The sequence below is a fragment of the Tricharina praecox genome (genome assembly GCF_024521635.1).
Source record: "Tricharina praecox strain CBS 144465 chromosome Unknown BZA05scaffold_11, whole genome shotgun sequence".
NCBI lineage: Eukaryota > Fungi > Ascomycota > Pezizomycetes > Pezizales > Pyronemataceae > Tricharina > Tricharina praecox.
Genome location: NW_026250413.1, coordinates 229,951 through 256,572, shown reverse-complemented (window position 1 = coordinate 256,572; position 26,622 = coordinate 229,951). Strand labels below are relative to the sequence as shown.

General features: G+C 55.3%; 8 protein-coding genes and 1 non-coding gene across 9 annotated transcripts; 7 read left to right on the top strand and 2 right to left on the bottom strand.

The window, feature by feature from the left end:
- The first annotated feature begins 1,854 nt into the window (after window positions 1-1,854).
- On the top strand, window positions 1,855-3,441 carry BZA05DRAFT_396917 (uncharacterized protein). Its single transcript, XM_051483571.1, has one exon. It carries the CDS (start codon window positions 1,953-1,955, stop codon window positions 2,979-2,981), a length of 1,029 nt encoding a protein of 342 aa, XP_051339619.1. The 5' UTR covers window positions 1,855-1,952; the 3' UTR covers window positions 2,982-3,441.
- BZA05DRAFT_35919 (uncharacterized protein) lies at window positions 3,067-3,453 on the top strand. Its single transcript, XM_051481464.1, has one exon. It carries the CDS (start codon window positions 3,152-3,154, stop codon window positions 3,377-3,379), a length of 228 nt encoding a protein of 75 aa, XP_051339618.1. The 5' UTR covers window positions 3,067-3,151; the 3' UTR covers window positions 3,380-3,453.
- Window positions 3,454-7,739: 4,286 nt separating this feature from the next.
- BZA05DRAFT_t166 lies at window positions 7,740-7,841 on the top strand. Its single transcript has one exon. It is a non-coding gene; the product is annotated as a tRNA-Phe (tRNA).
- A 2,137-nt stretch (window positions 7,842-9,978) lies between these two features.
- Window positions 9,979-10,982, bottom strand: BZA05DRAFT_425472 (uncharacterized protein; the record flags this gene model as incomplete). The annotated part of the gene is made up of 2 exons (XM_051485961.1): window positions 9,979-10,850; window positions 10,904-10,982. 2 exons carry the CDS (start codon window positions 10,980-10,982, stop codon window positions 9,979-9,981), a joined length of 951 nt encoding a protein of 316 aa, XP_051339617.1.
- A 4,790-nt stretch (window positions 10,983-15,772) lies between these two features.
- On the top strand, window positions 15,773-16,779 carry BZA05DRAFT_35880 (mitochondrial hypoxia responsive domain-containing protein). Its single transcript, XM_051481453.1, has 2 exons — window positions 15,773-16,568; window positions 16,619-16,779. Exons 1-2 carry the CDS (start codon window positions 15,965-15,967, stop codon window positions 16,687-16,689), a joined length of 675 nt encoding a protein of 224 aa, XP_051339616.1. The 5' UTR covers window positions 15,773-15,964; the 3' UTR covers window positions 16,690-16,779.
- Window positions 16,780-17,429: 650 nt separating this feature from the next.
- On the top strand, window positions 17,430-19,608 carry BZA05DRAFT_373019 (uncharacterized protein). The gene is made up of 2 exons (XM_051481719.1): window positions 17,430-18,871; window positions 18,925-19,608. The coding sequence occupies exons 1-2, from the start codon at window positions 17,574-17,576 to the stop codon at window positions 19,481-19,483; spliced, it is 1,857 nt and encodes a 618-aa protein (XP_051339615.1). The 5' UTR covers window positions 17,430-17,573; the 3' UTR covers window positions 19,484-19,608.
- A 121-nt stretch (window positions 19,609-19,729) lies between these two features.
- BZA05DRAFT_35854 (WD40-repeat-containing domain protein) lies at window positions 19,730-21,295 on the top strand. Its single transcript, XM_051481448.1, has 3 exons — window positions 19,730-19,846; window positions 19,926-20,802; window positions 20,855-21,295. Exons 1-3 carry the CDS (start codon window positions 19,806-19,808, stop codon window positions 21,125-21,127), a joined length of 1,191 nt encoding a protein of 396 aa, XP_051339614.1. The 5' UTR covers window positions 19,730-19,805; the 3' UTR covers window positions 21,128-21,295.
- A 644-nt stretch (window positions 21,296-21,939) lies between these two features.
- BZA05DRAFT_444677 (uncharacterized protein) lies at window positions 21,940-22,715 on the bottom strand (the record flags this gene model as incomplete). The annotated part of the gene is made up of 2 exons (XM_051486928.1): window positions 21,940-21,966; window positions 22,032-22,715. The coding sequence occupies 2 exons, from the start codon at window positions 22,713-22,715 to the stop codon at window positions 21,940-21,942; spliced, it is 711 nt and encodes a 236-aa protein (XP_051339613.1).
- Window positions 22,716-23,890: 1,175 nt separating this feature from the next.
- On the top strand, window positions 23,891-26,293 carry BZA05DRAFT_35845 (uncharacterized protein). Its single transcript, XM_051481446.1, has 5 exons — window positions 23,891-24,095; window positions 24,195-24,468; window positions 24,547-24,574; window positions 24,649-25,135; window positions 25,199-26,293. The coding sequence occupies exons 2-5, from the start codon at window positions 24,206-24,208 to the stop codon at window positions 26,134-26,136; spliced, it is 1,716 nt and encodes a 571-aa protein (XP_051339612.1). The 5' UTR covers window positions 23,891-24,095; window positions 24,195-24,205; the 3' UTR covers window positions 26,137-26,293.
- Window positions 26,294-26,622: the final 329 nt, after the last annotated feature.

Here is a 26,622-nt window from a genome sequence, read left to right as displayed (position 1 = left end):
CTGCACTCTGTCGGCAATCTGCACTCCCTCCCTCCCTTGCCGCCCGTTTCTAAGCCCTCCGCCCTTCGCCCTCCGCGATCCAGCAGCAAGCAGCAAGTCGGCACGACGAACGCAGGCGCAGTGTTTCGTTTCCCCCGTTCCTTCATGTATGTAGAGTAGATACCTACAGTGCTCCAAGTAGGTACCGTACGGTACTATTCGTAGTTACAGCATTGCCACTGATCACTCTCCGGCTGTCCATCCTCCAACCTTGTCCTTCCGCCCCCCTTTGTAGCCCGTCGAATTCAAACATCTTCAACCGCCGCACGTTTTTAATTAGGACCAGCGACCCCCCCGGTCTCTGTAAGAAAGTCCCGGTGGGTCGAACATGCAAATCTTGCATTTATTTTTTCTCTTACTGGAGGAAGAGAGAGAGGCGACGTCGTCGTCGATTGCTGGCTGGCCGGAAAGGTCCTTTGTAGGGATTATTGATGTGATGTGATGGTGGTGTCTCACCTGCACGCTTCAAGGAAAGGAAAGGAAGGATGAAGGAAAAATCCTTGGAGGGCAGGCAGCCAGTGCTGGCTGACATGGTCATTGCGCTACTGCTACTACTACTATCACCACTAACTACTAACTACAGCCTACTACGCAAGATCCCGTAGCGGCGCGCGCGGTCTTGTTTCTTTTGCAACGACGGCAGAGCATCCCAGGCAAGCAAGCAACCCAAGCAAGCGACCAGCAGCGGGTTCGCTATCCCTCCTCGGCGGCAGACATACCTTATATTTTTGTTTTCTCCTGGAGCCCATTCGTCTGCTCTCCTGTTACCTGTAGACCACTCGTCTCCTCCTGTAGAGTAGCCCTTCCGTCTTCTCCTGTGGCCCATTCGTCTTCTCCTGCTCCCCTTCCTTCCACCTCTCATACTCCTCCGCCTCCCGTCTTTCCCTGTCCCTTCCCATCTCACTCCTAGCCCCACATAATACCGTACCCTCCTCCTCCTCCGCCGCCATCTACATACTGCAATCGCTACCCGGAACCCACATCATGGTTGCGGACAGCAGATACTACTGAATCAACTCAACACCATCTACAGGCGCCAGCTACTCTAGCTTTGTCTCGCACGAAGGAACGTCGGAAAGCTGTGCCCCCCACATCACTCGTTCGCATCCCGATCCCGGTAGCTGTGCCCGTACCGTACCGTCCACTCGTTCGCTCGTTCGTCTCATTGATCTCGCTCGCTCGTCGTTACAAGTTATATACGATACCCCGTTACCCCCCGTTAATACCCATCAACATCCCCCACCACACCCGGACTACCTACATCTTCCCCAGAGCCCCCCCTACCTCCTCCCCCAGTAACACGGAAGGAAAGAAAGAGGATTGTTCCCCAACCGGCTTTCGTCTTGCCTGTCTACCCTACACTATCGGAAACCATGCCGAGCGTCGAGGAATACCCACGAGAGGCTGCGGACCCTATCAAGAAGAAGAGCAGCATGCGGTCTATATTCTCCATCTTCCGGAGCTCAAAGTCCGCCCCCGCCGTGCCGCAACAGCGCGGCTACCCCGAGAAGGACAATATCCAGACCACATTGTCCTTCGACTCCCTCCCCCAAACACAAACCGACAAACCGTCGTCTCCCTATGGGAATCCCGATCGCCTGTCGACAATGTCCCTACCTGCGGCTTCGAGCCTGCCTTCGTCCTCGTCCTCGTCGGCATCCTCGCTCGAGTTCACTTCGGACGCTTCCACGGCCGCTACTACACCCTCGACCTCCTCGCCGTCGGTGGTGATGAAGGGTCTCGATTCGGCCTTGGGTGCTTCTACGAGCAGTCTCGGTGCGGGTGCTTCCACCACCAGTCTCGGCGAGTGCGCCGCCGCCGCCGCCGCGCCCCCTCGCCGTCCCCAGCCAGCGAAGAAACCGAGCTGGACGGTCCCCGAGAACTACCGGAAGCACCCGTCACCACTGTCCAACATGCAGTCAGCGGGACCACCACTCTCGCTGTACCCGCTTCCGTCGCCGCCGGCATCACCGATCCTGCACGACCGGCGCAATAGTTTCATGCCGAAGCGGAGGAATTCATTGGGCCGGTTGCTTTCGCGGGGATACCAATCGAGTCCCGACCTCTCCGGGATGTCGGAGGACAGTGACGAGGGGGCAATGCCCCCGATGCCCACGAAGCCCTACTCGAAACCTTCGTCCGCAGGCGTCCCGTCGAGAGCACGCACATTGAGGAGGAGGGCGACCGAGAAGGGGCGCGCGGATATCGAGAAGCCGACTTCTTACACGGAACAGGAGAAGATGGAGCACGAATCCATCTTGGGAGCTGATCCCGCAGGATATGGATTCTACCTGTACCCCAAGACATCTACGCTGAGCCCGCAGCGCAACAGCTACGTTGGCGGCAGTGGTAGCAGCGACAGTGGATCGCCGGTGGATGGTGGGAGTGGGCGCCCGAGCCACGGCCGGCGGACTTGGAAGGAGGCGAAAGGTCGGAGTTTCCGCAGGACAGTGACGAGTCAGATCATCATGGAGGAGGAATGCGGGGATTCAAGTGAGACAGCGCCGATCGCCCAGCCACAACGACGTCACTCGATGGCACCCGGGATCGACAGCCAATGGCGTGCGCCTCGGCAAGATGCAGGCTCGGTTGGCCAGCCGACTCTGAACGGAGGAAACAATAACGCCGCGCGCCGACGGAGCCTGCACAACAGCTGGGATCAGCTTTCGTCGCAGATTCAACGCCACGATGGCCCGTTCCCAGCACTCGAACTCCCGCAGCGGAGGCGCAGCGATCAGCTACACGACGGCGAGGAGGCGGCGCTGAGGCGTTTGCAGCTGGAGGCGAACCGCTTCATGATCCGGACCGAGGATGTCGACGACACCGACGCCGACGACGACTTTGGCGTGCGACCGGTTGCGGACAGGGGGAGCGGAGGTGGCAGTAGCAGGAACAGTAATGTGCCGGTACCGGCTCTCCGGGTGGAAATGGTTAATGTTTGATTTTTGAACTGGGGGATGCGGAGGAGGGAGGGATACCGGGAGCAGCAGTCATATGTTGGGGCGGGGGGTGGCCACGCATGTTTTGGATGTACTAGGTTTTGCTTTTTTTGGGAGGGGTTTTTCGTTTCGTTTCGTTTGGATGGTTTGGTTTTGGTTTCCGCATTGGACATATGCGGAGCATGCATGCATTTGGCTTTTTCGTTTCCTTTCCTCTCCCTTTCCCTTTCTTTTTTCTTTTTCTTTCTCTTTTTTTTGCTCGCGTTTTTCTCGGACGAACCGGGCGTTTTGGGGATCCCTTTTTTTTTCTTCCTTTCTTCTTATTCTTTTTTTTGTGTGCCCCTTCGTCGTCTTCGACTCGTCGTACGATACTTACTCTGCGGTGGACGGTGGCCGGATAATCTCATGGATGCTTTGGGGTGATTATATTTTTTTCTCTCCCTCTCACGAGGGGCAGGGCGGGACGGGGGCGGGGGCGGGGGATACATTTTGTACACATCTAAATACTTGCGCGTGCGTGCGCCGTGCGGTGATGGGATGGGTGGATGGGGATGAAATATGGTGGGGATATGGTTGTGTTGGTTGAGATATGGTTGATGATGCAAATAGTGTAATATCAGGGTTACCTTTTAACACAGAGAAGCTTTGAACTGCGAACTTTGAGCTTTCGTGCTGTGAGCTTTGAACTTGCGTGCTGTGAACTTTCGTGCTGGAAACTTTTATGTACTTTACCGGTCACTGTGATTTTCACCTGTGGGGTTATGCTGTGGGTTTATACTTATGAATGTACTTGGGTGCGGAACCGGCTGTTAGGCTGTTGGGCTGTTGAATGTTGAGCTCGGTCATCTGGGCGAGGAAGATGAAGAGGAGGGCGAGGAGAAGGAAGCGGAGTATCCGCGATCGCGTGCAGACCCCCATAGGTACAACGCGCGGAGTGGTCGATGCTTGGATGGGTGAGTGGGTGCCCTCCACCCCCCCTCCTCCTCTAGAATTCAGAGTAGAGTTCGATGGATTCGGTGGATTCAAGGGATTCGGTGGATTCGGTGGATTCGGTGGATTCGAGGGATTCGGTGGATTGGCTTCGCGTTGAATCGATATTCTGGATGACTGGCTGGCTGGCTGGCTGGCTGGCTGAGGTAAGAACAAGTTGCTTGGCTGACTGGGCCGACGAACTGGAGTACCAGTAGGTGGTAGCAGAGTGCGGCGTGGCGTGAAAGGACGAGGCCTGCCTGTGGGGTTGACGGTCGAGTACCGTATGATGTATGGATGTACCGTGCTCTATGTAGGGGCTGGAAGCTTGGAATCCGCATGGTGCTCAGTCACTCAGTGCTCAGTGCTCACTCACTACGGTATGGTACCCCAGGCCCTGAGGCCAATCCATCACTCGTCGTTTCCTGCTCCTGCTCCACACGTCTTCCCCACGCGTGGGTAGAGAGCCAGAGAGAGAGCCGGGAAGCGTAGCAGCAGCAGCGGCGGCAGCTTGTACTCTTCTTACTGTACTGTGCTGTGCTTTACTCCACTCTGTACTCCACTGCACTCCACTGTCCTGTACTCTACTCTCCTGTGCTCCACTCTATTCTCCATACCCACAGTAGTTAACCCACCAAGAGGTTAGGTAGGTACGCTGAGTCGAGTCGTTGCCATTGACAAGCCCCCACCATACACCATCCAGCATACACCATTAGTTACACCAGACTCCAGACAGAGCAGGCTCGTCGACTCGTCGACTTTTCTTCTACCTTTGCCTTCTCCTTTTTGCCGCGGTGGGAGGGGGAGGGGAGGGGGGGGGTTGAAGTTTAAGGGATCGCAACTGCTGCGACAGATCGACGTTGGGGGGGATGGGGGATGCAGCAGAAACCGCTCTTGCAAGTTGCTTAGTGGTGTGTTTCGACGAAGGAAGGGGGGGTGCAACTACGAGTATGGTTAGTGGCCCTGGTGTGGCCCTGGTGGGGGGGGTCGTCTGAGTGGTGTCCACTCCTCTCTCCTCCCCCTCCTCCTCCTCCTCCTCCTCCTCCTCCTCCTCCTCCTCCTCCTCCTCCTCTTCAGCAGCATATCTTCTCCTGTCTTCTTACCCACCACACACCCCCCCTCCCCTTCACACTCACACTCCGCTCCAGACCGTAGGCTTATGGGGAAGAAGGGAAGGAAAGGGAAGGGGGGGTGTGCGGGGAGTGGGAGACGGATGTAGAGTAGCTGTAGCTCTCTTTGGGGGGGGGGGGGGGGGGGCGTTCTGGGAGGGTGGGTGACCTTGCACAACCCCCCCCCTCTCAACACCCCCCCATTCAACACAGTGGACACCCCCCCTCTTCTTCTCCAACTTCCTCGCTCCTTCCCATATTTATCCCTTGCGGTTAAGAAGTTCTGCTTCTGCTTTTCTCTTGTGTCCTCCTCCCGCTCCTTCGTAGTTTCGTTGTTGCTGCGTCTCTGTGGCGTTTGTTGTGATTCCTCCTCTCCTCGTTCTCGGCCCCACGAATCCACGATACAAAGCCCCCCCTCCCTCTCCTCTCCTAACCCCCCACCCCCCGGCTCCTCCACCTCCCCCCCGCTGACACCAACAATCTGCCACCCTACATCCTCCATCACTCACCTTGCTTTACTTTCTTCTTTTCCTCGTCGCTTCGCTGTTCATCCCGCTTGTCGAGGTCGAATACTTGCTGGCTGGTATGATCTCCCGCCTTCTCTCTCTGCTCTGCCGTGGCCTCCGCCCTGGATATTGTTGATTGCTCCACATGTCCATGTGTGTACGGGAGCTAATGAGACCTGGTCCAGGCTCTGAGATATCAATCAATCAATCGGCCTCTGGCGTTTGATACGGAAAATAATCGGTCACTCCTCCATCTAAACCACTCGAAACAGAAGTATAAACAGAAGCGCGTCCTTCCTGTACGTCATCTCGCTCGAAAAAAAAAAAGTCTGCTGCTAGAGTCCCCATAGTAAGTAAGCCAGCACCCATCCTTCCCTCCCCCGCACGACCCACGCGTGAGTCGGCCTTTTTTTCGCTTCACTCTTCGCATGGCATGAGATCTCGAATTCCGTATATTCTTTCGCTCCGCAGAGTAACTCTATTCCGCGGACGTAGTAGAGTTGGTGCTGACGCTTCCTTGAGCTGCCCGCGGTTTACGCGTTTTCCCCGTTCCCCTCCCCCGCCCGCGTCCATCTCGTGGGCCGATTCAAAGCTCGCCCGGGTCAACGCTGCACTTGCGCGCCTCCACCTCCCCCCGCAAACATCGCATACTCCACCACGATCCGGCTGCATGTCGGCGAGTGCAGGAACAAAAAGAAAACGGCTGGGCGAGACGAAGTTCTATGCCGTGCAGGCCGGCCACCACCCCGGTATCTACACCAGCTGGAATGATTGCATGAACCAGATCCGCGGCTTCAAGGGCGCAAAGTGTCCGTACATCTCCCATCCGTCGTCATCACGTGTGGTTGGAGGGAACGCGGCGTGCTGAACGATCGTGGGAGTTGTGAATAGTCAAGTCGTTCCCCACCGCCGAAGATGCAGCTCTGTTCATCACCGGGAAGGACCCTTCTCTTGATCCCAATTCGAGCTCGTATACGGCCAAGTTTTATGGTGTGAGGAGTGGAAAGGTCCCGGGCGTTTATACCGATTGGAGCTCGGCGGAGAAGCAGGTCAAGGGCGTGACGAAGCCGAAGGTCAAGTAGGTGTTTCCCATGTTTGCTCGTCTTTGCCGGATGAGGGCGGAAGACTGACGGACGGCGCAGAGCATTTGCGACGAGAGAGGAGGCAGAGGCGTTCGTGAACTGCGGCCCCACAGTCGCCAAACCACTAGAGCCCCAATCGCGGGCACAGCTAGCATCACCACCCTCACCACCTCACCAGCCGCCGGACGAAGAACCGGACGATGACGATGACGACGATGATGACGACGACGACGATGACGAAGACGATGATCTTGCAATCCTGACGTCCAAACCGACCATCTTCGATGCCCGACGCGATGGCCTCCCCGCGTCCAAGAAGCGACCTCATCTCGACGATCTAGATCTTAGCTCGTCGTCGTCACCGGAAGACGTGCCTGTGGTGGATAGGAAGCGCGCCCGGCCAAAGAGTAGCGCGGTCCTCAAAATCTACACCGACGGCAGCGCTCTTAACAACGGGCAATCCGGGTCCATGGCCGGTATCGGAGTGTGGTTCGGTGAGCAGGATGATCGGTAACTCCACTTGCGAATACCCACTCCTTCAACTCTAACAGCCTCCTTCAGAAACATTTCCGAGCCCCTCGCCGGCCCCCGCCAAACGAACCAGCGCGCCGAACTGACCGCGATCCTCCGCGCGCTCAATGTTGCGCCCGGGCATCGCGACGTTCACATCTACACCGACTCGCAGTACTCGATCAAATGCGTGACGGTGTGGCATCACGCCTGGATTAGGAATGATTGGATCACGAGTGTGGGGCGCCCGGTTGAGAATCGCGATCTGGTCGAGGCCATTGTCGACAAGATCCGTCAAAGGGAGTCGCAGTACGGGAGCTCGACTAGGTTCGAGTGGGTGAAGGGTCATACTGGCCACAACGATGGAAACTCCATGGCAGATTTGCTGGCGGTGCAAGGTGCCAGGATGCCCCGAGATGCGATGTAGAGATTGCGGGTTTTTGGATTTTTGTAGTTACCGCGATCAGATACCTACTCTACACATAGCATCATACTAGCAATGAAATGGTGGATTTTGCTGGGACAGAGCGGTATCACTCGCAAGTTGCTTCAGAGTACGACGCGAGCGAAGGTGGGACATCAAGCGCGCTAATAGCTCAGTTGGGAGAGCGTCAGACTGAAGTAATTCGGTCCTATCCAATATCCGGGGTAATCTGAAGGTCACCCGTTCAATCCGGGTTTGGCGCATAACTTTTTTTTCTATTTGCTGGTGATTCTTCTGCTGGTGGCTCTTTTGCCGGTAGCCCCTCCGATGCATCCGATGCAACAGCTCAGATATGTAGGTGCGGGAAGACGGGGAAGACGAATGGCTGCTGCCGTAATGGCTACATACATACGAGATCACTCTGTCCCGACATTCTACCTTATCAGATCATGGATGTACAAACATCCGGTTCCACCCCACTGTCTCTAGCAGCTGGCCGTGAGCTCGATGTGGGTTCCGGTAGCATACCTGATGCTGTCGGTGATATTCCGGAGCGGATAGGATGTTTCGCGGTGAACATGCCGTTTCCCAATTTTTCGTCTCTCCGAGCCGAGACACCCTTGGCGGTGTTGGCTTTCTCTCATGGACCCCGCGCACTGGCAACGGTTTCTACCTTGCTCGGTGGCCGGAGGGACAGGAGGGACAGCCTTGTTGGCAGGTGGAATATTTACTAGCTACAACACTGCCGGTTGCCCACATCCATCACTCGAGGTCATACGTATCACTGAACCAAGACACCTGAATCCTTGAGGAATAGTTTGCGCTTGGGACAACACTCAATTGATGCGTGAATGATGGAATGATACTGTTGATAGGAAACTATAGCTACGCTACCTAGGCGCTATCTACCACCTGACTACCTATGTACCTACGGCGACGTCGGCTCGGACCTCGTGAAGGACCCGTTGTGACTGCGTACTATGTAGTCCGGGGGGTTCCGGCAGGAACAGCGGGATCTCTGCCATTACCATGTCTTTGTGCCTGCCGGTGGTGGCGGTGGTGGCGATGGTGGTGGTGGTGGTGGTGGCAGCGTTAGTGTTAGTGTTAGTGTTAGTGTTCTCTACCTTCTTGAGCATGTCGAGATGCATCTTTTGTGAGAGCAGGAGCTTAACTCAAGAGCGCAGTCATACTCGGCCTTCGGCCACGGCAAGCTCCTGGCAGACAGGAGAAATTTTGATGGCCATCGACGACTCCCACTTCCTGCCGGAAGGGCCCAAGGGGGGCGCGGTAAGTTTCGTCGCTATGTAGTGACAGAGTCGCCACAGCAGCATATTTCCTTCCTTCCCGTCGTCAGGATTTGGGACTAGAGCCCATGCTGAGGCTACGGAATCTGCAGCCGGCGAGAGTGTGGCGGTTCTGGCGGAAGCTGCGGCCTGCGGGTTTCTTGTCAATATATGCATATACACCTTGCCGGCGATACAGAGGTTGGGGATGTCAGACGGGGGGATATGTATACTTAGCATCGGAAATCCAGGGGAGGTGGTCTCGCTCATTCTTGCTAGAAGTTCTTCGAGTTGCGCTGGCGACGGGTGGAAAGAAGAAGTGGAAAGAAGAAGTGGAAGAGTGTTGCGAACGAACATTCTGTCGTAACATCTCACTCGTTGCTTAGTCGTTTGCGCGGTCATGACGTCGGGAGCATTGACTGCCTACCACCCCTCTCTTATGTATTCTCTCGAGGCTTCAGCCTCTCACTCTACAATGACAATACACTACTTGTTCACACATTCCAACACATTCTCGTCGGTATTACTGAGTGATGGGTAGTGACGGTACCGGACTTTCAGACTTCAACAAACCCTGAGCCAATCCTTGCAGTTATTTTACTATGGCAATGTTACAAATCGTCACATCCCATCACTGCCCAGATGGAGAGGACCCGATATTCGAGGTCTTCTAGCTTCAAGTGTAGTTATGACGCGGCTCGGCTATGTACTATCTACATAACTAGTGGACGCCCTTGGTCTCGCGGGATACCAGTGCGGGGAAGGCTTGTGTTTTGTGGAATGGTACCAAAATCCAACGGCCTTGATGAATCCTTGTGCTGATCGATTTCGATCATGCAGGGAGAAAGATGATTAGGTTCGCCAAGATGGGGGTTTAGCAGCTATGAAGTATGCTTATCATTCATCGATCAGCACGTCCCCACTCTCTTCTCTTTCCTCCGTTGAGTGCGGTCAGTACGGTGTGTACTCGCTCATCTAACGAATATGTGGCCAATGCTAACATCGCCAGCTACACAACTACACCTCAGCTGTGTACCAATTAATCCATTATTACGAATACATACAGGTATCAAACGCACGCCATAAAATTACCAACTCCAAACACCCCCATCAGCACTCAATTCCCGACCTTCTTCCCGAGCACCTTTTCATAAACCTCCAACGTATGGCTCCACACCTGCTTCCCCAACCCCTCACTCCACCACCCAACGCCACCGCCCAGCCACTTGAACCCCGTCTTTTGCCTCCTCGAATCCCTATCCGCGCCCGTCCAATCCACCAGCTTGAGGCCCTTCTCGAAGCCCTCCCCCGTCGCCAGCCTCAAGAACCCCTGGCCCGAATCCTCATGGGACGTGCTAAACGGCGTAGCGACCTTCGCCGCGACCCTGGCCCACAGAGGGAACTCACGGAGCAGCCCCGTCATAACCGCGCCGGGGTCGGCATGGATCCAGGCGACTTCGGGATGGAGCTCAGCGAGGTGCTCGAACGCGGCGGTAGTGAACGCCGAGGCCTGGGCGGCGGTCTGGAAGATGCTGAAGTTGGCCGGGTCGACCAGCCCCATGTCGGAGGCGACTATGGGCCCCTCGTGGCTGGGGCAGTAGACGGAGATGACGCGCGCGCCCGGGTGCAGCGAAGGCAGCAGCGTCGCGGCGAATAACAGCCGTGCGTAGTAGTTGATCACCATCTTCTTCTCCAGCCCCTCTGCTGTGAGCATGGGCCCCGACATCGACATGTACCCGGGTGAGAGCACGAGGAGGTTCACGCTGGATTCGCGGGAGCGGATGGTGGCTGCGACGGTGTGCGCGTTGCTTAGCAGCGTTAGGTCTGACTGCAGGAAGGTGATCTTTGCGCTGGGGTTTAGCTGCTGGAGGCTGGCGGTGAGGGAGCTGCCCGCTGCGGCGTTGCGCCCGATGAAGTAGATTGTCGGGGAGACGGTGGCGGCGGTGTAGGCTTTCATTGTGGCCATGCCGATGCCGCTGGTGCCGCCGACTGGAGAAATTGTTAACGGAAGATATGGACGGGTCAGGATTCCGGGGACGAACCGAATACGGCGACGGGATTCTTGACACCCCTCGCGGTGAAGGCGGCATTTGCACTCCTGATGGCAGCCATTTTCGACATATCTTGAGTGTGCTGGGTGTAGAAAGCGGCGGAAATACTATTATTATTCTCTCCATATCAGTAACGTGTATATGTGGAGAGAAAACGAAGGCCGGCCATACGCAATGATTGGCACGCTGAGAAGGAATTTGGTCGAAGTGAAGATATTCATCCGGGGTGGTTTGGCAGGTTCGATCCATTCCGTGATTTCGGAACCGTGCTTATATCGTAGCCACAACACAGTAACATTGGGCGGCTTTTGCCTATCACCGTCGGCGCCTTGGCTTGCGTGGAGCTCCGCAGCTGGGTGACGCAGCGTAGAGTACCGTACTCTACATAAGCAGGGGAACTCCGACGGTCGGCGCCGCTAGGACCGTTGGCTGATTGGGAGTATGACCTACATAGAGTTTGGATTCGGCGAGCGATCAACCCGATTATGTATTACGGCCGACACAAAAGGGTTTACCAAAATCTTGAACTCCGGCACGGCGGCAGGGGCGGTAGGGGCGGTAGTTGGGTGTGTGAGTGGACTGCTGGATCGCTTCGTTAACTAAAGTATGAACGCAACCACCAGCCAGCACAGCGGCAACCAAATCAAGACAGCGAGAGAGACTGCAAGCGGGTATTTCGTTTCGTTTCGTTTCTGTTGTAATGCGGAGTTATCTTCCATGCGGTCCTCACCACGTGACAGCAACTTCCTCTCCACCATCGGGGTATCTGGGATCAAGTCTTGGTCGCTTCGGTTACGCCGACCTCAAGATTCTTACTCTTCGCACAGGTATTCCGTAGCTTTGCAGCTGTACTCCTCTCACTCCCTTGCAGATATCCCGAGCCAAGGTCCCGCCTTGCGAGGCTCGAAAGGAGACGCCATTTTACGTGGCTTTTCGGGGATGTGGCGAGTGATATCTTTTGACTAAGGGTTCTGCTGAGTTGCTCGCGGCCAGCGGTCCGTGACAGCCGGGTGGAAACGGATATGTAATCTGCCATGATCTACTAAGGTCCAATTCAATGGATGATTAAACAAAAAAAAGCCGACAGCGCAGGTGGTGTCACATGATCGCCACTGTTGAGTGATATATAGTGCTCCATCTGTGATGCCAAAAACAAAAATGCCATTACCCCACCGTCGGGGGGTTTGTAAACCCCAGAGCTACACCCAGGGTCTGCACCCGGGCTTGAACCGGGAGCTTTCCCTCGACTCCCTCGTCAATTGCGCAGCCTATACCAATAGACCACGCAGGGTTTTTTCCGTACTAGATACATGAATTTGACCCTTACAAAGTGGTGGGTGCCCCCGCGATGGACACTAATAAGGACGAAGCGTCTGGATGATTCTTCCATCCCACGCTGCGGTATCGCCTGCTTTGACGCTGCGAGCCACTCGCCTCGATGCCTCTGTCAGGAGGTAAGACTTATTACAATAAAAATCCTCGTTCGCCTCGACAGACTCACAACAGGCTATGAGACCTTCGTCGCTTCTCTCAACTTCTTGAAAATAAGAGACAGAGAGGATACAACGCCCGCTCTGGTATTGTGAAGATCTATCACTGCAGGGCCCGCTCGCGAGACAAGACCCCCTCGCTATACAAACATCCGCTCTGGTTATGAGAAGGCCTGTCGTAGAACCTGCTCGCTACACACGCCTGCTCGCGACACTCCAACTCCAGGTTCAAGATCGAGAGGCCCCCCATAACCCACCGGGATACTCCCGGAACGTTCGACAGGTTCATCCGGCACAACACTCATGGGAGCGTTTGACGTGAGAAAAGTGGTATCCCAAGATAGGTAGCTGGGTCTTGTGATGTTTCGCTGAATGAAGTTATATAATACGATTCAGAACCCAGTTCTTACCCACTCGTGTTGCATAGGAATGTCCAGATGGTGATCCACAAGAACGCAATCGTCCTGCCAATAGGTAGTTGGTATGTGAATGGAGAACCAATAAACACGAAATCCATACCAGGTCATACATAGTATTTCACTCCAAGCTCTCTGACTGCTTCCTCGCAAGCCAATGCCTTCGAAAGCCAAACACACAGCTCGAGGCTCGGTGTTGAGCCGAGGATGTGGAGCCTGAGGTGGGAGGACCTCCCGGAGAAGATCATCCCATACGTACCTACGCTGCGAACCAAAGAAATCCACCAGACACGAGCGGGCCTACGCCTGGAATAATTTCTCTTTCTCCTCCCCGTGGTATTCGACGGGTTTCGGCCTCTTGGCTTCTTCCGGTTTAACACCATCAGTATAGAATCGATCGAGCAATTCCTCCGCATCGATATATGTTTCCTGTTTTGGGGCTTCAGGCTCCACCAGCTACTTCCAGCTGAGAAAGGTCCATACTCGCGGCGTGGTAGGTATCTCGGCGACCGAAATTAGCGTCGACATTTTCAAATACCGAGATAACTGCATAGATATTCCATGCGCGATGCATTCTGAGTTTAGGCATGAGTTGGGTGAGGGTGGACTAGGTAGAACAGCGATATGGAGGTCGTTGGTCACGCAGATTCTATTGAAGCCTCCATGGAAAAGCTATGGCTGTGGACGGAGACTTTTTGTATGTACATAAGTATCTACCAGCACTGTAGACAACGCCCACCCCATAGCCCCTTGTCGGAACAATTATCGCCACCAAAGGTCATGCGTTTCCATAAAAGGAAACCGCTGCGCATGCGCGGCTCGATTGTCAAGCATGGTGAAAGAAAAGCAAGTCAAAGACGTTCCGTTCGCAAGGCATGTGTATGTAGACAGTTTAGAAGCACAGCAAAACACCACGTATTTGCGTGCATACAGACAGCGGTGTGAAGCGGCGTGTGGCACTTTGTTCATTGGCTAGGGTAGTAGGCAGAGTGGGCCGACATGGCTGTGCTGACGCGTGGCTGGCTGCAGGGAGTTGGTTCATGTAGTGGCTGAAGGTGCGGCGAGTGACGTACTGTGTACAACTGTGGCTGGATCTAGGTATATACCAGGTATGTCCTAGGTGGGCGGGCAAGTAGTCTGCCCAATCGACCGGGAGGCCTGCCCATTGGCTTAGGGGTAAGTTACTTGTTCGGAGCATTCGCATGTCCTGGCTGCCTTGTCGCTGCCTTTCAACCACCTTTCAACGCAACACAGATGCCCCAAACTCCACATTTATTGTGGGGCATCTCCGCATCGGTCTCCATGTTTGAGACACTGCCACTGCTCTAGGAAGGCTAACGTAACGTCGGTTATTTGTCTTAACCCAACGCTTACAGCTGCTCATCAGCTGTCATTCGGGTATCATATATACATTCGAAGTGCAATTACAATCGACTGAGATTTTTGTGCTGGACTGCGTGGTATCCCATTTACCGAATGAATCCTCATATAGGATCTTTCAATGACTCAAGCTTCGAGATGGACTGGAGACAGCGCTTTCTGGGCAGGACCCATTGCCCTGCATGACGCGCGTGGCGGTCACGCGCTCACGGGGATGGGGGCCGTATTGCGGCGACTGGTATGTGTATAGGATTACTTTCTTTCGTGTCGCCTCACTGGCCCAACATAGTCCCTATTTAAGGGAGCTGCGATGGATGAGACCAGATGACCGATCGGTAGGCCGGCATACCGCCCACTTCCCAGATTATCTTTCCGATTCGCGTATGTATCTGTGACTTTGAAGGCTTGATACTCCCGCATTTCACCGATGACAGACCACAATCCTCCACGTACCGGTCCTGTCCTCTCCGTCGATTCCTCTTTATTCTCGTTCCTGGCCCCCGGTGCACTTGTTCAAGCTTTCCACCAACACATACGGATCTCCCATCCGTCTCACAGAAGGTCCAAGGGCTGGTATAGGCGTTGGACTCGATTCCTGGATTCGACTGGTACCTAGGTATGGGGATACTTTACTTGTTGGTGTAGATTTCGAAGGCTCGTCCAGTTTTCCTTCGAATTCGACCTCCCTCGGCGAGGAAACAGTAACGGAGAGGACGGTGACGGCGCAGGAATCTGCTACATCGAGCTTCCTTTTGCTTTGCTGACGAATAGCTTAGGATGTGAAATTACAAGGATCCTGACCTCTCCAGTAACTGCTGGCAACCATTCCGAAAGGTTGGTTGGCGGTGACGAGGGCTACTAGCAGATCGCAGGTTAGGATTCAATGTCTTCGTCTTTGCATTCGGTGCCGAAGGTGGTCGTAGAGCAGATGGAGCAGATGGAGCGGATGGAGCGACAGATGGATTGCAACGGACGGTTACCGTTAGTAATCAGCTCCGAGGTAGGGTACGTATATGTAAGCACTCAGTGATTTGTGCTGTGGCTGAACTGTGGCGACATTGACATCATCCGATCCGACAGTCTGCCCGCAGCGCTAATATCCGTCACCAGCCGCCACACATGGACTAAAGAAGAAAAAAAATCCCAACGGCAGGCTGAAACGCACTCGCTGTTCTCCTTGCGTAGAGACTTCTGGAAAATCAGGAGATTCCCGGCGAGACCAGACCGCTTCGTAACCGAAGAGCTCTCCGCGGACATGGGCGTTGGAGAGTTAGAGTGTCATCCACGTTGCTCGCACCCAACGTCCCTAATCGGCCCGAATCACTACTGCAGGCGGTGGTCTGACACTCATGCTGCCATCCGAAGACTCCCCGGAAAGTGAAGGAGGGGTGCTCACGGGAGCTGAGACGAATTTCGTTTATATAGGGATTACTGCTACGGCGTAGAAGAACATTTTACTTCGAATACAGCTTGCTTTCCTCTTGCTTATCGAAGTGATCACCACAGACAAGCTTCACGCCGTCGCCTTCGCCTGTTTCTCGAGCTGTTCCTGTTGCTGTTCCACCCATCCACGACGCTACGCTCCTTCGTCATCCCGACGACAGTCGCCAACCACAACCATTAAGTATCCGCCGCTCCCCCGCCCTCCCCCCCGCCACAGGCGATAGAATATCCACTACCAACTTGCCGCCAAGTTCCCTTCGTCCGCCGACACAGCTACACACAGACACACCGACAAAAACGCACAACACCACACAACCGCAACAATGAAGGTTCTCAGCAAAGAAGAAGAAGATGCCCACTACGGCGCTGTCCTCCGCGGCGGAGCCTACGGTGGTTTCGCGGGACTCGCGCTGGGACTGGGAGCAAACGCGCTAATGTATCGCCGCATGGCCTTCTACCGAAGCCTTACGATCCCCCTGCGAGCGTTCTTCGTTTCGTCCACCGCGACCTTCGGTGCCATTATCGAGGCGGACCGGTATTCCCGCCACTTCGAGGAGGCCCGTACCGCCAGCGACCGATACCTGCTCGAGTCCCGCGCCCGACAGCTCGCCGAGGAGCGCGCCAACCAGACAAAATGGGAGAGGGCCATGAGCCTCGGAAAGGAGTACCGCTACTCAATCGTTACTGCGTCGTGGGCGGCGTCGATGGCTGGTTCGCTCGCTATGGTCTCGAGGGATAAATATCTCACGACTTCCCAGAAGCTCGTACAGGCTCGTATGTACGCCCAGGGCTTGACGCTGTTGATTCTGGTTGCCACCGCCGCTTTCGAGGTTAGCGATGCTCGCGCCGCAAAACAGAACGCGAACTCCGCAGATCCCAAGAAGCGGATACACCATGAGACATATGTTGGAGAAGACTTGTGGAAAGGTTTGTTTCGTCCCGCCACCATCTAATTCTTCGAGTACTAACAGAAGCAGATATGGTCGAAGCCGAGGAGAAGAGAGATGCGGCTCGCCGGGCGGCTGCCGCTGAAAAGCTGAAGCACTAAATCGAAAGCGGACTACGGGTTGGGTTCAGATAGACGGTTGTTTTGATGCCTTTTGTACGGTAGTCAATTTATCGGTATATTTCTTTGGGATTTCTTTTGTTGTGGGGTTTACTTTGTGGTTGATTAGAAAAGTGCTTTGTCTTCTCGGGTTTTTGCTAATACACGGGGGGTGTCTCTGCTTATTCCTTGCTCAATTCTCTATACATAAACGTATGATAGTTGGTGATATTGGAGGGTATCTTTTGACGGAATCTATGAAGGTTTTTCCTGAGCACGATGTCCACCGTTGTTAGTCATTCGCTACCGCTAGCGGAGCTCTCTGCTCCTCAGGTGAGAGCTAGCTACTCTAGTTTCATAGGGATCTCCGAATTTCTCCGGAAAATTGTAGATGCCTCAGTGGGAATCTCCGACGGAATATGGTACGGAGTTATGTACTCGCTCATCCAAGATGCGAACGACTGAGCGCCACAGTCATTTCAGCCCCACCCCAACTCGGTCGGTAGCAACCGCCATCGGCCAGGATTCTTTATATGTATATCTCCTGTTGACTCTGGTTGCTCTTTTTATGGTGAGGATCTCCGTGCAGTTTTTTGCTGCGACGAAGATGTTACATAGCAGAGGATGTGGTGTGATTTCTTATTCTGGAGGGTTGTATGTTGTAACGTAAGGCGTTGGGTGCAACTGTCCGACAGCCGGTACATTCCGCGGCGGTCTAGTTTGACATTGCACTGCATTGGCATCGCGTCATTGGTGACACAAAGACGTCAACCCCGCCATCGTCAGCACTCGGCTCGACTCACCGGAGACCTCAACACCGCGGCATAGATATCAACACCGCGACCTCGACTCCACAGCCATCACCACCACGATCGTCCGCCCTCGCCATGTTCAAGAAGAAGCCGCAGATCAAAGCGCAAGCGCCGCTACGCTCCTCGGACCGGCGCAAAACCGCGCAATCAATAATCACGAACTTCGCGTACACGTCGCCCTCCGCAACGGAAACCGAGGCGTCGCTGCGCAACCTCATCCTCCCCGACGGCAGCTCGCACGCGAAATTCTCGACCACCTACGGCCCCGACCTCGCGCCCGCCCACGGCACGATCTACCTGGGCTCCCACAGCTCGGACGAAGAGGACCGCCCGCTGTGGGTCAAGTTCGAGCGCCAGACCCCAGAGCTGTTCCCGACCGTGTTCACGCTCTGGAAGAATCCCACGCTGCTGCCGCTGCTGCATACCCACCCGCCGGTTATCGAGAGGCTGTATGAGGGCGCGGATCTTATGACGCCGGGATTGATCGGCCCGCCGTTTCCGGATGGGGCCGAGGTGGGCAAGCTGGTGGGGATTGCGAGTAGTGAGCGCCCGACTGTGCCGGTCGCGGTAGGCGTGTGTGAGATTGACGTTACTGGATTGAGAAAGACGATTGGAGAGAAGGGTCGCGCGGTGAGAATCCTGCATTGGCTCGGTGATGAGATTTATAAACTTGCGGGGGCTGTGAAGGTTCCCGATGAATTGGAGGTGCCGGGAGTGAATGAGGTGCTGTCAGTGGCGATGAATAGGCTTGTGATTTCCCCTTCGGAGCAGAAGGAGAAGGAGAAGGAGGAAGAGAGGGAGAAAGAGAAGGAGAAAGAGAAAGAGAAGGAGGAGAGCAGCGGCGAGGAGGAGATACGACAGCTGAGTACGAAGGAGATTGACGACGCATTCTACAACGCTGCGTTGTACGGCTTCCAGGTTTATTCCGAGTTGGAGACGAGAGAGAATGCCCGCCTCGAGTTCCCGCTACCGTCTGCGACATTTATAAACATGCTAGTTCATCCATATCTCCCGCCGGCGAGCCAGTTCCCGCCATACAACCTTCTACAGGATGTAGGGCCACATCCGAGCCTTCAGCTGAAGAAAACGAGCTGGAAGAATTTGCCAAAGCTCCTCAAGTACCTGCAGAGCAAAGACCTGGTCGTTACTAAAGTACGCAACGGCGGAGAATCGATCGTGATGGACATCAACTGGGAGCATCCTGAAATTAAGAGTTTCAGACCGTACAAACTCCCCGTGCCACCGAAGGAAGACAAGCCCGATGACGACGGTGCTGCTGGGAATGGAGGAGGGAAACCGGGTGTGGTCAAAATTGAGCCCCTCTACAGACCCAACGGAAGGGCTATAAAATTCTTCCAGGAGATCGACGCGGGGTTCGTTTCCACCCCTAGCGGACCTTGATTCCGACCTGCTAACATGGCAATAGAACCAAAGACTTCTACACTGCCGCCGACCTCAGAACACTGCTCAACACGTACATCGACACCAATACTCTCGCCCAAAAGCTTAACAGGCGTTTAGTCAACCTCGACCCCCTTCTCTCCAACACCCTCTTCACCACTAACGCAGCCGACACCGCCGAGCTCGCCAAGGCTAAAGGCGCCTACAGACGCGATCTTCTCGCCGACCGCCTCGTGTCCGCCTGCGCGCCCTACTACCGCATCACCTCCCCCAGCGGTGAACAAAGCAAGCCCAAATCCGGGTCGCCCCCGAAAATTACCATCGTCACTACAAAACAGGGATCGAAAGCGGTTACGCGCATAACTGGCCTCGAAGCCTTCGGGATCGAACCAAAGACGCTCGCAGAGGAGCTCCAGAGGGCCTGTGGCCGTGGTGCGACCGCTAGACAGGGCACGGGACTGAAGCCGGGACTCTTGGAGGTGCAGGTGCAGGGGGATATGTACGAGGATGTCAAGAGGGCTGTGGTTACGAAGGGGATTCCAGAGAGGTTCTTTACTGTAACGCATCATGGCAAGCCGCGGTGAAATCGCGAGTCCTTAGCTTTTGGTGCCATACGAAGTATGTAGTGACCATCTCAGACTGGAGAAACGGATTTCGGTTAGGTAGTGAACATAATCGAAATCAGTGGAACATAAGTCCATGACTACCATCGTAAATTCCTCTTTACTAGTGCAATTTGTGTGTGTGAAGAATATTGGCATCCTACCGACAATACAGCTATTGAGCTATTGAGCCATTAAGCGCTAGAAACACTACTTAACGCGGTTACCCATCCCTCTACCCCCTTGCCCACCCCTCCTTCACGTCCCGTCACGTCACCCCCGCCATCCGCCTCCCTCCGCAACCATGTCCATCTCCGCTGACCCAGGGCACTTCTTCCAGACCGCGTTCGTCGTGCTATCCTTCCCATCCCATCCGCCCATCCATCCATGCATCCACTCACTAACCCCCCCGCTCGTGATCCAGTACATCCCTCGCGACCATCTCCCGCCGCTTGGCCAAAGCGCACAACCAGAACGGCCGCCCACTCGTCGCTAGCTCGAAGATCCTATGCCTTCTCGCGGACCCCACCGACTTCGACGCGGTGTTCATCGGCGAGAGCTGCGGGATCGTCCGGCGGGTGACGTTAGAGGCAGGGAACACGAAATCCGCACTGTACCGCGGCTTCAGCACGCCGTGCACGTGCCTGGCCCTCAACTCCACGGGCCGCATCCTCTTCGCCGGCGCCTGGGAGAAGAAGATAATCGCGTGGGATGTGCGCTCGCGCAAGGTGCTGGCGACGTTTGTCGGCCACGCGGATTTTGTGAAGAGTCTGCTATACCTACCCACTGGCGAGGGCGTCGGGGGTGGGGGCGGGGGCGACGCGGGCCTGCTGCTCTCCGGCAGCAGCGACGCAAATATCATCATCTGGGCTGCGGGCACCGGGCAGCGCATCGCGACGCTGAAGGGGCATACGCGCGCGGTCGGCGCGATGGCGGTGGATCCTGTCGCTAGTAGCGAGGAGGAGGTGGTGGTGCTCGCCGGCGGGAGCGAGCGCGATATTCGTCGCTGGAGGATCCCGGTACGGAATCCGGCGGGGGCGAAGGAGGATGAGGATTTGATACGCGAGTTTGAGACGAGTGTGCACGCACTGAGGTTCTTGGGCGAGGACGCAGATTGCTGGGGCGCCTCGGCGGATGGCACTGCGAGACGGTTGGAGGTTAGGGTGCTGAAGGAGCTGGGCGAAAGGACGGATACGGTGCTCAAGCACCCGGACTATGTCAATGATGTGGTCATGGCGGGCAATGGTAGATGGGTCGTCACCGCGTGCAGAGATGAGGAGGTGCGCGTGTGGGATGTCGTTGTAAGCACCCCACTCTTCTCATAGGTTTACAACCTGCTAATCAATCAACCAGTCCGGCGAGCTATACCACACGTTCACGGGGCACGCGGACGAGGTAGTGGCGCTCGCGGTAGTGGGGGATCGCGGGGAGTGGCTGATCTCGGCCGGAATCGACTGTACGATCCGCCGGTGGTCGCTTTTGCCGAAGGATCTGGAGGTGGCACGGGAAGAGGCGCGGAAGGCGAGGGAGGGCGAGGAGCCCGAGGAGAAAGTAGAGGAGAAGAAGGAGGGCGTTATGACCGCTGAGGAAGAGGCGGAGTTGGCGGATTTGATGGATAGTGATTAGATACCTTGTAGGTAGATACCTGGATGGCTACTGCAGGGATAGAGGTGTGAAAGACGTTGTCGAGGGCCTGATCATCTTGACCGGCCGAGAGTATCAACATCTGCAGCCCACGATGATAGTTCTCACAAGCCATTACTACAACCAGTCATGGCCGCCATAAACCGCTGTGTAAACCTTCATCATAATCATCATCATCATCAATTACGGTCGTAAACATTAGGTAGTACACCGGAAGCAGAACCAGTATGGAAAAAAAAACACAATCATCAACACCAATCATTCACAATCATTCACAATCATCGCCACGCAGCTATCATTCAGGAAGGTACAAGAAAACTGCAACACCTCCCACACCTTTCCACGCATCCTCCGAAAAGAAAAGAAAAGAGACGAAACCGACTCTAAGCCCTCAACCAGAAAGTGGCGAAATGAAACAATCTAAGGAAATGCCTTTTCTTCCAGCTACCAACCAACTACATGAAAAGAAAACCCGAATGATGATTGATGCATGCATGCGGATGTCGAAAACCGAAGCTGAAACCGAAAGTTGAAAGTTGAAATGATACCCGCAAGAATTTGTGTCGTGAAAGAAACAGGGTCGTACGATGGCGTTGTAGGTAGGCAGGTAGGTAGTCGTAGAGGAAGAAGGTCGTGGTATCGTTGCGACAAAGAAAAAAGGAAAAGGAAAAGGAAATGGACAAACAGATGGACAAGTTCTTGACATACAAAGACAGATCCGAACAGAGCAGATGAAATGAAAGGATCAGATCTTCGAGTTTTCGAGGTTTCGCAGAGAGCATTTGCCCCTACTGCTACTGGTTCCCATAGCGGTTTTCGGCCTGACTTGGTTGTTAGGGGGATGAGCGGAGCGGAGGGAATGGGTGGAGAGAGACAAAGCACTTACCCAGCTCTCGACAGCCAGGTGGCGTAGGCGGCGGTAGTCCTCCTCGGCGTCGTTGGCGATCTGCCGACGCTGCATCATGTCCTCCCAGGCGAGATGGGCGGGGACCTCGGGCTGGGGCGCGGGCCGAGGGGGCGCGGGAGTTCCAGGCTCAGGACAATGCGTCACCCAGCGAACACCCGGGTAGGTGGCGGGCGGGCGTCTGGCGACGATGGCGACGGGACGGGGAGGAGCGGATCGACGGACTGGAGCCGGCTGCTGCGGCGGCTGCGGCTGCGGCTGCAGAGGCGGAGGTGCGGCGATGATGCCAACCGGATACGGCCGAGGGGCCGGACGGTGCTCGGGGCCGGCGGCATGGTAGTGGCCGAAGGCGGCGGCCGGGATCGGGGCAGGGAAGGCGGGACGACCATCGGCTTCCAGGGGCCAATAGTGGAGCTCGCCGAGTCCGTAGGGGGACAGAGGAGCCTGCGGGACCAGGGCAACTGCCGTGGTGGGGTAGGTGGATCTCGGTGTGTAGTAGAGCCTACCAAGATTGGTGTCGAAGTACGGCCTGTACTCAAGTCCGTTGCCGGGGTAATTGTCGGGAAACTGGATGTTGAAGTAGGGGACCATCGCACGGTCAGGCAGGTTTCCGTCCTGATCACGCGGGATCAGGATCCTCTCCGGATACACCTTCTCAACAGGCATCTTGATGGTTTTTTTTTTGGTTTTGATGGAAATGTGCTTGTAAGTAGCAAGAAGGGAGAAGGCTGGGGAAAGGCGGTAGGAGATGGGGAAGGTAGAGGAGGTGATGTGAAGGGTGAAGGTGGGGAGAGGGGGGGAGGGAGAGGTTGTTTGTTGTGGTTGGTACGGGAGTGGAGGTGTCGGATGAGAAAGAAAGAAGGAGGGAATGGCTGGCAAAAGCTTCTTATGGATGCAGCGAGCCTCAAGGAACCCAATCAGGAAATAAACGATCAGGTGCCCAATCCACGATGCTTCAAACGGAGAGAGTCGTCAGCCCTTCGATCAGCGATGAGCTCTCCCTGTGAGCCGAGCGGCCTGGTGTGTCTGGACATGGTCGATCACTCGCAGTCACTTTGAGATAGCCGAGAGTTGTAGACTGATTAAAGTGCTGGAATCAAATCAGAAAAGAGTTGAACCAGAGCTTCGGAAAGCTTCTGCCTGGAGAACTCGAAGATTGATTCATTGATGTCCGGCTAGGTAATCTGGCAGCACTCGATCGAGGTGTCCCTAAGGTTTCGTCAGCGCAACAGAACAACCTCTACACATGGCTGGCGTGGGTGCGGGTATCCGCAGCGGTGTTCCGTCAACTCAAGCAATACAAGTCATGAACAAAGAGGGCTGTGCGTTTTCCGCAGACCATCGGGACAAAGGCAAAAGGCGAGACGAGCTTCAGCAACCGTGGCTAGGATGCATGTCATGTCGCGCATGAGCTGGCGTTGATGAGCGGCAAGCTGCAGTCTCTTTCCACTCGCTGGTGTGTCAATTGGATACGGCCCAGGGAGGAGCGCCTGAAGATACAGAACGACGGTGCACAGATATATGTAGCTTGTCGACGACGGGTGCTTTCATGCAGGTTCCGCGGTGTGCTCCAGTTCCCGGGTTTTGATTGCTTGACAGCTGCGCCGCTCAATTTGCCACCCTGACCGGTTGCACCAGCAGAAAATCAACCCCAGAGAACTGGAGCCGTCCAGCAGGTTTGGAGGACTCCTTTCCTGCATGTCTGGAGAGAAGCAAACTCCCTACACCGATGATTGGAGCCCCAACCTATATAGTCACGTGTTGAGGCTAGTTAGTTGAAGTTTGAAGCTCCCCCGCGTTTGTGCGACACAAGGGGTCGAAAAGTGGGTCTAACCTCTTTCGTTGACGACGCAAAGCCAGAGCCCGCCAACACAACCATCCAACCAGCAACTCCCACCACCTCCATCCTCCCAAAACTCTCCCCTCCCCTCCCTCAATTCATTTCATTCCCCTCCATCTTCATCTCCCCTCTCTCGCTCCTCTTCACCCACGACATTCGACCCCACTCCTATCCAAACCAATTCACTTCTTAATCCATTTTGTCTAGTAAGAACCTCCCTCTCCATCGTCACCGAAGAGCTCCCTGCTGTTTGCGGGGCCGCTGCTGTTGCTGCTTCTGCTGGATTCTGATTCGCTCCCACGAAGAAACCGCTCACATGTCCACTACACCAAACCCCGCCCCGCCGGCCTCCGACAAGGCTGCCAGCAAGCGACGACGAGGCCAGAAGAAATCCGTCGACGAAGCTACCAAGCCCGCTCCCCTGACCTCCGTCGAGGGTGAGAATGCTTCCTCCACTGCCGATCCGACATCTCCAATTGAAGCCACCAACACCGATACCCCTCCTGCTGGAACTTCAGAGTCCGGAGCGGCCGCGAAGGGCGAGAAGCCCGAGAAAGAGTCACTCAAGGATGTTGCTAGGTAGGTTACGGTTGTGGCAACCATGATTGCTTCCATCTACTTGTTCTGCAGATGGCTGATGTGGATTTTCGTCAACAGGAGACTCAAGCGACAGGCGAAGAAGCTGGTATGTGACACTCAGTGAAGGATTGGATTGTGTAACATTCCGTTTGGTTCGATTGATTCTTACATGCCATCCAGGACAACATCAAACGCTCCGAGGACAAGATCAAGGACTTGCCTGAGGACGAACAGGCGACCACGAGATTGATCAACGCCGACGAACGAAAGAAGCTCCAGGACAAGCCCGTCACCTTGGCCTTGCACAAGGAGCTCCTGGAGGTTTACGATAAGCTGAAGTCACTGGCCGACGCTGAGGACAAACAGATCGAGGACCGCTTGGTACAGCAGAAACGCTTCTACGAAGCCAGGATTACGAGGGCCATCAAGCAAGCAAAGAAGGAAGGTCTCAAGCAGGGAACCGAAGAGGGCAACCACAAGGTCGACACTTTGCTCAAGTTCTTGAGATTAGCCGGCTACAGGAGGTCGTTCAAGAGTGGAAATGTCGAGGAGGATGAGGCCATCGAGCATGTCTTGGTGCTCGTGTATTCCGGTGAAGGCATGAATACCTGCCTCAAGTTGGCCGAAGCGTCTACCGATTTTGTTGGGGAGGACAACCACTTCTCCTGTAAGTTTCGAACCTGGTAGTGGGAACGGCTGTTTGTACCTGGTACTGACATCGCTGCCACAGTTGCCCGCATCAAGGAACTCGCCATGAGTCTCCAGATTGACGAAGAAGAAGAGGTCGAAGAACAGCCAGCCGCCGCTGCCACGGATGTCATCGAGCCGACCACCACCCAAGTTGATGCCTCTTCTGGCGACAACCCCACCCCAAAAGAGGACGCTGGCGCCACCATTCTGCTTCCGACGAGCGCCGACGGCGCTGAGCTAGAAGCTGCCCCTTCTGCTCCGGAGGCCACAACTACCGGGGACGAAGCGGCTAATGCTGCCGGTCTTGCTACCTCTTCAGAGCCGCACTCATCTCAGGAGATCCAGAGCGGCTGGGTTGATCTTGCTGCCCCCGTGGAGGCTTCTTCTCTATCTTGGGCCGATGATGGAAAGGTCTCCGACGAGGCTGCCGATACCGCGCAACCGACTACCACACCGGCGGCACCTTCCGGCGAGCCAAAGGAGAATACCGAATTCCAAGACGTTGAACGCAAGCAGCGTGGAAGGGGCGGTCGTGGTGGATACCGTGGCAGGGGAGAAGGATACCGTGGAAGGGGCGAAGGATACCGTGGAAGAGGCGATGGTTTCCGTGGTGGTTTCCGTGGAAGGGGTGGTTTCCGTGGCGACAGAGGTGGTGACCATGGCGAACATGGTGACCGTGGCGACCGCCCTGAGCGTGGTAACCGTCCTGAGCGTGGTGACCGCCCCGAGCGTGGTGACCGCCCCGAGCGTGGTGACCGCCTCGAGCGTGGTGACCGCCCTGAGCGTGGTGACCGTCCCGACCGTGGTGACCGTGGCGAGCGTGGTGAATTCCGCGGTGGACGTGGCGACCGCGGCGGACGTGGGGGCTACAGAGGACGTCGTGCGAACTTCAACAGGGAGGACGCCGCCCCAGCTGCCGCCCCAACTGCTGCGCCAGCTGCCACCCCAGCCGCTCCATCCCAGCCCATCTCCACCTAAACTAACTGTATGTTCTTCTCCTTTGTGTTTCGTTCTGTAGTGTCTGGTTCGGTACGCTTTGGAGTTTACGGTACGGTTTGAACGGGAACGCTGTATGGTTTGAGGGGGACAGAGAGCATTAGGCTTGTAAAAAACGAGAGGATTAGATCTCGTTTTTGTGATAATTTCTTCTGGCATACTACACAATAGGGGTTTGATTTCTTGTTTTGCATCTGTTCCGTCTGAGGCATTCTTCAAGTCTGTTTTTTTCAGTGATCTCCTTTGGTGCTTCTGGTGTACGCATGCTATACTCGGGATCTGGATTTCTGGGCAATTACATTGTTTCTTTCTTTCTTTTCTTTCTTTTCTTTCTTTTCTTCTTATCTTCGTAAACATCCAGGCTGTTATGTATGTGCGGCACTTTTGTTGGTGGTTTGTTTGGTTGCCTCTCATAGTTGCTTGCTGCTTGCTGGAGTGTATGTGTGTGTGTTTGGAGGGTTTGGAGGG

Coding starts and splice junctions, on each gene's coding strand:
- BZA05DRAFT_396917 (XM_051483571.1), top strand. CDS start 1,953: ATGCAGTCAGCGGGACCACCACTCTCGCTGTACCCGCTTCCGTCGCCG.
- BZA05DRAFT_35919 (XM_051481464.1), top strand. CDS start 3,152: ATGCGGAGCATGCATGCATTTGGCTTTTTCGTTTCCTTTCCTCTCCCT.
- BZA05DRAFT_35880 (XM_051481453.1), top strand. CDS start 15,965: ATGAAGGTTCTCAGCAAAGAAGAAGAAGATGCCCACTACGGCGCTGTC. Junction 16,569..16,618: donor TGGAGAAGACTTGTGGAAAG/GTTTGTTTCGTC, acceptor TAACAGAAGCAG/ATATGGTCGAAGCCGAGGAG.
- BZA05DRAFT_373019 (XM_051481719.1), top strand. CDS start 17,574: ATGTTCAAGAAGAAGCCGCAGATCAAAGCGCAAGCGCCGCTACGCTCC. Junction 18,872..18,924: donor TTCCAGGAGATCGACGCGGG/GTTCGTTTCCAC, acceptor ACATGGCAATAG/AACCAAAGACTTCTACACTG.
- BZA05DRAFT_35854 (XM_051481448.1), top strand. CDS start 19,806: ATGTCCATCTCCGCTGACCCAGGGCACTTCTTCCAGACCGC. Junction 19,847..19,925: donor GGGCACTTCTTCCAGACCGC/GTTCGTCGTGCT, acceptor CTCGTGATCCAG/TACATCCCTCGCGACCATCT. Junction 20,803..20,854: donor TGCGCGTGTGGGATGTCGTT/GTAAGCACCCCA, acceptor TCAATCAACCAG/TCCGGCGAGCTATACCACAC.
- BZA05DRAFT_35845 (XM_051481446.1), top strand. CDS start 24,206: ATGTCCACTACACCAAACCCCGCCCCGCCGGCCTCCGACAAGGCTGCC. Junction 24,469..24,546: donor TCACTCAAGGATGTTGCTAG/GTAGGTTACGGT, acceptor TTTCGTCAACAG/GAGACTCAAGCGACAGGCGA. Junction 25,136..25,198: donor GGAGGACAACCACTTCTCCT/GTAAGTTTCGAA, acceptor TCGCTGCCACAG/TTGCCCGCATCAAGGAACTC.